This window comes from Ananas comosus, linkage group 1 (assembly GCF_001540865.1).
Source record: "Ananas comosus cultivar F153 linkage group 1, ASM154086v1, whole genome shotgun sequence".
NCBI classification, from domain to species: domain Eukaryota; kingdom Viridiplantae; phylum Streptophyta; class Magnoliopsida; order Poales; family Bromeliaceae; genus Ananas; species Ananas comosus.
In genome coordinates this window covers 18,242,041-18,251,456 of record NC_033621.1, presented here as the reverse complement: position 1 = coordinate 18,251,456, position 9,416 = coordinate 18,242,041, and the positions used below count along the sequence as shown (strand labels likewise).

General features: G+C 37.4%; 1 protein-coding gene across 2 annotated transcripts; it reads left to right on the top strand.

The window, feature by feature from the left end:
- Window positions 3,898-7,368, top strand: LOC109708922 (protein ABSCISIC ACID-INSENSITIVE 5). 2 transcript variants are annotated; one of them, XM_020230872.1, is made up of 4 exons: window positions 3,898-5,121; window positions 6,394-6,415; window positions 6,738-6,767; window positions 6,885-7,368. In XM_020230872.1, exons 1-4 carry the CDS (start codon window positions 4,069-4,071, stop codon window positions 6,902-6,904), a joined length of 1,125 nt encoding a protein of 374 aa, XP_020086461.1. In that variant the 5' UTR covers window positions 3,898-4,068; the 3' UTR covers window positions 6,905-7,368. The 2 variants fall into 2 exon arrangements, with proteins under 2 accessions (XP_020086461.1, XP_020086452.1); XM_020230863.1 differs by having other exon boundaries at window positions 6,394-6,465.

The following is a 9,416-nucleotide window of genomic DNA, read 5'->3' as shown; positions in this document are numbered from 1 at the left end:
ATTTCTAGTTAAATTTATTTTTAAATAAAATAAATAAAATAGGTAGCATGCTACTTATCTCTTAAAAAAAAAAAAATTTTTATTTACTATAATTTTTTACTTTAATTTTACAATCTAGTTTATACTTAAGAGTTTGTTTTCTTTTACTAAAAGTGATGTTTAAGTCGAAGTGAGCTTTTGGTTGAATTAGAATTCAGGTAAAAATTATTTCTTCTCTGCTGAATGTTTTTATAGCGGTAAAAGTAGAGTTTCCTCAGTTTTACTATTTATTTGGCAAAGAGTCAATAGTGTAAAAACTGAAAATTTTCACTTGCTTAATTTGTTTGTTTCACATAAAACTGTGGAATCCTTATAGTGAACTTTTCTTCTATATTACTCTCTACTTATATAATATTGTTGTCTCTTATATAACTTGATAAATAATCAATTCTAATATTATAAATAAAAAATAATTTAACTGTATTATTTATATATAATTAAATTATAATAATACAATAATAAAATCCTAAAGAAAAAGCAATACTAAAATTCAACTACTTAATTTTGATCACAATTTAAATATGCAAACTACGTAAAACAAAAACTAAAACTTAGCTAATCAAAATTCATTACATTTTAAACATGCAAACTAAATAAAAGAGAAATTAGCATAATAATCAAATATATTTAGATGAGAAAGGTGACAATCCTATCCCAAAAACAAGTTTTCCTTCCCTTTGTAATATTTTTTTTAGAGATAGGTAGTACGCTACCCGCTTCGTTTATTTCATTTAGAAATAAAGTTAGCTAGAAATGTGAATCAAGTAGGATTCGAGCTTGACTTCAACCTAAGGTCGATCAAAGTTAAATGTGCTGTTTAGGAGAACCTGAGTTTCAGCCATAGTTATATTGCGATAAATTACGGAAGTGGTCACTTAAGATAAAAAAAAAAAAAAACACTTTACCCGTCTCCACTTTCAGCAAAACAAATATACCCTAACTACATGGTGACATTTTGTGGAAGCGATAGTAACATAGTGTTTTAATCATTATTGCATCATCGGTCACAACATGTTCAAATTACTGTGATATCAGCAATATGTTTTCATTTAGTCAACTAAGTTATATTGTGCAATTTAATTACAATGATTCAAAACATTTGAGTAAAAAATTATAATGTATTAAAATTTGAGGAGCAACGTGTAATGCGACTCATAGTTTGAGGACCAAAAGTGTAATTTAATTTGCTGAATACCTATCTCTATATCTATACTACTTATAAAATGGGAGTTTTCTTGGTTTTCTTCTTTCAAAATTGCCTTTCTTTTAATTCTTAGGCTTGTATACTTCTAGTTTTTGTCCTTTTTTTTTTATCTCTTATAGATAGCTAATATTAAAAATTATCTTTTTAATGTTTCAAATTATTTCAAATATATTCGTAGAATTAAATTTTGTTAACTAACTATTAGCAATAGTCGTTATCTCTGTAAAATTATTATTTTACTTTTTCAAATATATATATATACTCTTCTATGTTAATCAGTGGGATAAAATAAATATTTTGATTTTTTTTTTATCTTTTTAAATATACTCTTCTACTATTACCAACTTTTTTTTGTTTGCCTTTAAGTTAGGGGCAAAAAAGGTATTTTGATTTTTTTTTAAATTCTGGTAAAAATTTAACTCGGGTTTAATCCGAGATAGCTTAATGGGTACTAACAATAAAAATATTTTTGAGTAGCGGAAAAATATACTAGAGACATATTTGAAACAAAAGGAATACATTAGATATTTGGAAAGTTTTTAGTAGGGGTATATTAGATATTATTATCTCTCTTTGTGAACTCAAATGCCCTAGAAGGTTCTGCCACTAATAAGTGATAAAGTAAGAAGCCGAGTGAGATTATCATAGCACGGAGCAGTGAATTTTTTTTTTTTTTTTTTTTGAGAGATAGGTAGCACGCTACCCGCTTCGTTTATTTTATTTAAAAATAAACTTAGCTGAAAATATGAATTAACTAGAATTTGAACTTAGATTTCGAATACCAACCACCAAGTTCTTTACCACTCGCTCAGGAGCAGTGAAATTTATAAAATTGATTATTACGTCGTTCAAGGTGTTTCTATAAGTGTAACAATTGGTATGTTTCAATCGGACGGACGGTCCGGATGCACTTCGTGGCGTGATTGTTTTGTGCACAGGAGGAACATGGTGCGTCGCAGCCCAAGAGCGGCCCCTCGTGCTGCACATCTACAACCTGCACCTGCACCTGCACGAGCAGGTCGGGCACTGTTCCGACGGTGATAATAATAATTTTGTTTTAAAAGCAGAGCCCCTGCCCGGCCCCCTCTCCAAAGTTGTCATCCCCTCNAAAGACAACCAAAATCTTCCCAATACCTCCAAATTAAATCCGTTTCACCTTTCACCCCCGGCTGGCTTCTTCCAGCAGGCTGCAGGAACCGTGACCGACTGGGCTATCTCTTCACTGTAACGCCTCTTTGTCACGGCTGCTTCTGCCTGGGGCCCGCACACCACGTCCCCACGTTAGGAAAAATTTAAAAACAAAATTTTCCTTTTTTTTTTTTTTTCAGAATCGTACGTTACGGCAAACATGCACCGAGGCAAGTTATTATAACACCAGCAACATATACCCTTTTTTTTTTTCGACTTATTTATTTTATTTAGAAATAAATTTAATTAGAAATGTGAATCGAGTAGAATTCGAACTTAGATCTCAGATACCGATCATCAAATCTTTTGCCACTTGCTTTAGGGACGATCAGTCACCAGCAACATAAGCTGGGATTATAAATTACAACCCAATCCAAAATAAAAATTATAATTTCTATAATAATTTAAGTCCTACTATGATATTTTTAGAATCATCCACTCATGTGGACGGTGCTTCTAATTTTTTGACTTTTAGATCAATTTCTTTCGATCATTTTTAACTCTTGAATTTATATTATTTTTCTATAAAGACTACTAAATTTTACGGACTACTATCATCACAGCATTATAATTTTTTATTCAAGGACCAAATAGTTGAAAATATTAATTTCTTTGTACGGTTGTACCGTCAAAAGTATGATAGTTCTACACCTATAATTTAATTGGTTATCTTGAAATTAAGTTTTGGCCCGGATTGAATCTTTTTTGGACACATTTTGGAGCTCTTTGAACTGATAAAATTTACAATACTTTTTGTCTGCTTACAAGTTTTACAATTTGTTACCTATATACCTCCGTGATAAATATATCTATATATATTTTACTATTTCTTTTGTTGTTATAATTTATCATTCTATGCGTAAATTAGAATACTCTTCTTGTAAACATCTGATAAATTTCTTTTTCGTGCTAGCTGATTAAATCTGAGATATAATATGATTGGATTTATGGCAGGTAATAGTTTTTTTGAATTAATTTATAATTTTAATAGTTTATTGGCATCTATTAGAATATTTTGTTACTTTAACTATTGGATAGTGAGAATACCTCTCTTATCAATATTTTTTATTTAAAAGGTGATTAGATACCGTACGTCTCCTTTTTTTTATTTAATTATTATTTTATTTTATTGTTGTTTTTGTTGTTGAAACTGCAGCCTATTAATTTGATGTGCAGCAAAATCCGTATTTTGTTAAATTTGTAATGTAATAGCAATCGCATACAAGTAAACGGTTCGTTAATAGTGGGGCAGCGTAGTAACATTCGAAATCGTCTTCTTAATTACTAGCTACTTAAATTCTACGGGCAAATTAGAGTAAGCACATTAAAGTAGCAAACCCACGAAGTTTGTGTCCTTTTCTTCCTACTTTATTTAATTTGCACCGCTGCCCACAACAGAGACTTAATTACTCTCCAGCTCTTTTATCTTTTTTTTTTTTTTTCCTCTATCGTCCTTTTCCAGGAGTTTAATTAAGGGGCCCGGTAAAGCCCTATAAATAGAAGAGCTAGAAACCGAAGGAGGGCGGGCGAGGGACCCATATATATACGAAGAAGAATCAGAACAAAGAAATTACAAGCTTAATTAATTGTATAGCTAGTGAGGGGTGGTGGTGTGGTGGTGGTGGTGGTGCATCTCAATGGCGACTCCCTCGGAGGGCAAGAACGTGACGTCGGAGGAGACGGAAGTGACGTCGGAGCACCGCGGGGCCGACGTCGAACGGCGCCGGCGTTCGGCGTCGGGTGGTGGGGCGAGAGAGCTGGATTTAGAATTCCCGCTCATGCGGCAGACGTCGATATACTCGCTGACGCTCGACGAGATTCAGAACACCGTGTGCGAGCCCGGCAGGACCTTCGGGTCCATGAACATGGACGAATTCCTCGCCAACATATGGAACGTGGAAGAGGGCCACAACAACAACAACAACAACAACAACAACAACAACAACAACAATAATGCCGCCGCTGCTGCTGCTGCTGCGGCGGCGGCTGAGAATGCTGTAGTGGCGGCGCCGCCACAGGAGCAGCAGCAGCTGCAGCGACAGGGGTCTTTGACGGTGCCTGCGCTGCTGTCGCGGAAGACGGTGGATGAGGTGTGGGCCGAGATACACCGGGGGGAGGCGCACGTGGACCGGGTGCACCAGGATGGGGGGACGCGTCAGCCGACGTTCGGGGAGATGACGCTGGAGGATTTTCTGGTAAAGGCCGGGGTGGTGAGGGAAGGATACGGCGGCGGTGGGGCGCCGAATTTAACGGAGCAGCAGCAGCAGCAGCAGCAGTATGGGGGAGTCTACGGGGCGCATGCAGTTGGGATGGGGTACGGTGATCACCACCAGCACCAACACCAACACCAACACCAACACGCGCACCAGCACGTGCACCACAACCAGGTTGCGAATGGGGTGTACCATGTTGTGGGGGATGAGGTGGGGTACGCGAGCGCAGGGAGGATGGCCGGGAACGGGTACGGGCCAGGGCCGGTGCACGTGGGGTCGCCCGCGAGCCCCGGGTCGTCAGAGGGGATGAACGGAGGGCAGGCGGACAATGCGGCGGCCGCGGCGGCATACAATGATGGGATGGTGAACGGGAGGAAGCGAACAGCAGGGGGTGTGGTAGAGAAGGTGGTGGAGCGCAGGCAGCGACGGATGATCAAGAACAGGGAGTCGGCTGCCCGGTCGCGCGCCCGGAAGCAGGTATGCGAGCACCTTGTTATGCTCAAAGTCGTCTTCTTTCTGACTCTTACACCACATTACATATATATATATATATATATGTATATGTTCTAACTTCTAAATTAATCTCATCATACAGCCGCGCACAGCGTCAAATCGTAAAAAGTCTAATTAAGAATGCTATAATAATTTTATGTTAAAATGATTTGGTAAAAAATTGTTATTATCACTTTCTATATATAACAGAGAAATTTTTATCAGCTAATTGGAATAATTGTTATAGTAAAAGCATTCTTCTTAATTAAGCTCACTGAGCTATCTCAAATTGTGTGCTTCATTGGTCCTAGCTTTAATTGTTGGGACGATTAATATAAGGAAAATACTAGCCGTACACTTAGAAAGGCGGTGTGAATTGTATAATTCACGCCGCTTCCTCCGGTTGTTCAAAAAGCCTTTTAAGTTTAATATTTTGAAAAAATATCGAATAGTTAATCCTTGGATAAAGAGATGTAAAAATTACGCGTGGCGTATAGATAGCATTGGTCGGTCTTAATACAATCACACTTCTGTTGCCCTTTCATGGTTTTCAATTAATGGATTAATGGGAGGTTACTACATTGTTTTCAGTCTCTTTTTGACCGGCCAATTCTAGCTCTTTATGGGTCTGCAATTCCTGCACTTTCAGTACCGAAGATTTTTCTGTCCAGGGAACTATTTCCCCTCTCCGTCTAAAATCTGATCAGCTGGGACTGTTAGACATAAACTATTGGAAAATCAAAAATAGCAGTTTTGATTCTTATTATATTACATTCTCAGCAAATATAGAACAGTGCCGATCCGCCGTCAAATCAAATTCTATTTTGTTATGTCAGTAATTGGCCCTGTTTAAACGAGTACATTTCCTACAACGCCGCTGGTGAGGATTTCGCTGCACACATCTGCGGCGGATCAATCTGTGCCTTTCGATTTCTCTGCACTTAAGGCTATGGAGAATTCGAAGCCATTTAAATTAATGGATCCAGGGATGTGATCAAGAGTTTAAAAGCCCCCGTTAGTCCGATGAAAAAAATTGGACTTGCCCCACATACTCATGATCTGATCGATCAGTTGTAGCTTGCTGCTCGCTGCTTGCTGCTTGCTGCTGAATAGTTTTCTAAATATCGTAATAATGCCTCTTTAATCGATAATTTAGTAAACTGAGATGCCGATAAATTAGTAATGTTTGGTTTGTAAATTGTTCTAGGAAAATAGGCGTATTCCTCATACCAATCATGTACTGAATTTTCATTTCAGGCATACACAGTGGAGCTGGAAGGTGAGCTGAATCAGCTAAAAGAAGAAAATGCTCGACTTAAAGAAGAAGGGGTAACTGATATTACTTCAGATTTATGTTACATTATGGTCCTGCATATCTTGTAAAAAGAGTATGCTGTTTTAACAAATTATAAATGCTGCTGATGTTTTGAGAAGCAAAAATTAATTAAATCTCTTACACATTCAATTATATAAGAAAACTTTCGTATCAAATAAGTTATTATTATTAGATAACTTATCCCGACATTCAAAGAGGGCCTATATCTGTTATTTTCTTATTTGCATCTCTTATTTAACCTACTTTTTTTCCTTTCCGGTAACAGAAAAGAATGCTGGCGCTGAGAAAGCAAGCGGTATCTCTCTCATAAACTTTACTCTCAAGATTGCTATAGTTTTTTCTTTTTTTGTCCTTAAAACAATCGGTTGCATAATTCATGCCGTCTTTAGTTGTAACTCTCAACTCATTTCAGTTGGTGGAGACGATGACTGAGCGGGCACGGGTGAAAGCAAAGAAGATGGCCTGCAGGGTGTTTCGCTGCAACAGCTGCTCCTGGTGATCTTTTTTGACCGAAGAAACTGTTTGCTTTGGCTTTGTACATACGACTTGTGCGAACTTCCGTTCCGTATTAGCTAAGTATCCCGAAATCCGAACTGTAGCCAGATCGGGGGGCAAGACATCCTCTCTAATCTGCTGCTCCATGCATGATAGGAGTTTTGCCTTCCTCCTGCAGTGCCTACTAGCAAAGACAAGATCAAATAGGCCCTCTTGGCTTGTATTAGTTGGCATGTGTACTCTGATCAGTGGGAAATGTGTGTGGGGTAAAGTGTGTTTGTTTTGTACAGTGAGTTATATATATATATATATGGCTAGTTGGGTGAAGAGATATTAGTAGTACCCATTCTAAACATATGTTAACTTATCCAATTTGTTTGTGTCTTACTTTTGCATAGTAAGTCCTAAGTTTGTGTTTGGGAGTTTTTTTTTTTTTTTTTTTCCTTTATCTGAATTTTCTTGGTCTGCTCGGTTCAACTCACTTCGCTCAAATGCGAGGAGATGCTCAAACAGTGCGAGTCTTTCATTATCCGGTCCTTATCCTTTACATGACCCAAACTAACCTAACATCGCATGAATTATACATAGGGGACGAATTTGTACAGTTGCTCAATTAATTAAAAATGTTTTCATGCATGTATGTGCCATTATGAATGTCATTGGACCGTGCCGTAATGAATAATTAACACCAACTAACGCTTCTTTGAAACAGGTTGGAAGCACGCACGTGGCTCAAGGTAGCTTAATTAACACCAAAGAATACCATAATAAATAATTGATATGGAGGAATTACTTGGTGGGTACACAAAACCCAAGCTGAGAATAGCTTTATTCATGGAGTACGTATCTTGTACAACCGACTAACAAAAGATACGGTTCATAGTTTATCTATTAAAAACAAAGTAATTGAAAGAATAAGACAAGTTTGTCTGCAAGTATCTGTCTAGTTTCATCAAAAGAAAAACTTACCATACTTACTTCCTATAAAATAATTAGAAAACCGAACTAATTCTAAAAGCTAAAAACTAATTCAAATTTATCTCTTCTAAATTAAATCATCCCCTTCTAAATTTAATATTTCTTCCATCAATTATGCCAGCCAAGCAGTGTCATCAGTTTGCTAAAAAACTCCAAGCTGAAGGGCTTCATGAAAATTGTAGGGAGCTAACGACGGAACCCTCACTATCAAGATATTAATCACACTAGTAAACAAATGTGATGTATCTAAATTATCAACAACCAAGATATGCAAGATTGGAGTAAATGAAGTTGAAAGAGAAGAATCCAAGAACAACCACAACAACAAGAACAACACAAGATTTACGTAATTCACCCAAACCGTGCTACATCCATGAGCACGGAAAGATCAACTCCACTATCAAGTGAGAAGATTACAAGATTTGGTTAGAGATTACCACTCTATTACAATGAGCTTGCAACATTCTAATTGGGAAAAAAATCCTTCTTGCTACACCTTCATCTAAGCACCTTCCGAATCTACAAAACCCGTTTCGAAATGCCTCTTAGAATTCCTTCAATCAACCTTGGAAGCTTTTGAATTAAGCAAGAAGAACAAGAGAGCACTTTCTCCAACCCTCTCTACACCTCTCTTCTCTATCTCAAGAAAAGGAAAACCTAGAGAACAAAAATAAAATAAGAACTCTCTCTTTCTAGCCCAAAGAGATTCTCTCTTAACACCATTTGGCCCAACAAACCAAATAGGTTAACTAAAGTTCAAACCAATTACTAGCTAGCCCATTACATCAATTGTTGAACCAAACCCAAAATAAAACTAATTAGGCTAATAAGTGAATTTGATATCACTAACCCAACAATCTCGACCTTAATAGCAAAATCACCCCTCCTCATCTCCGCGCCAACCATGTGCCTTTATCCTCCGCTCAACTTGAAGCCTAAAGAAGTTAGGCTCCAATTCAACTTCTCTACTTATACCGGCTTCGTGAGCATATCGGCCACATTCTCATGAGTGCCAACTTTCAACACCCTCACCTTGCCATCTTCAATGACATCCCGGATGTAATGATATTGCACATCAATATATTTAGTCCTTTTATGATAAATCAGATTTTTAGCCAAACATATTGCACTCTCTATCACATAATAAACGCATGGGTTTAAAATTCATACCAAGCTCTTTCATCAAACCTTGAAGCCACACCGCCTCCTTGGTTGCCTCGGCAAGTGCCATGTACTCGGCCTCCGTGGTTGACAAAGCCACCGTTACTTGAAGCTTGGACATCCAACTAATTGGACCATTTTCATGTTCAAATACAAAGCCCGTTGTAGATCTTCTCTTGTCAAGTAGATCACCGGCAAAATTAGCATCAACATAACCTTGCATTGGCCTTGAGTTTTTGCCATACATGATTGCATAATCACTTGTACCTCTCAAATAGCGAAGAACCCATTTCGCCGCTTCCCAATGCAC

Bases quoted from the DNA above. Each gene is read 5' to 3' on its own strand.
- LOC109708922 (XM_020230863.1), top strand. From the start codon at position 4,069: ATGGCGACTCCCTCGGAGGGCAAGAACGTGACGTCGGAGGAGACGGAA. The intron at 5,122-6,393 runs GTATGCGAGCAC...TTTTCATTTCAG, and splicing joins GGTCGCGCGCCCGGAAGCAG to GCATACACAGTGGAGCTGGA. The intron at 6,466-6,737 runs GTAACTGATATT...TTCCGGTAACAG, and splicing joins CTCGACTTAAAGAAGAAGGG to AAAAGAATGCTGGCGCTGAG.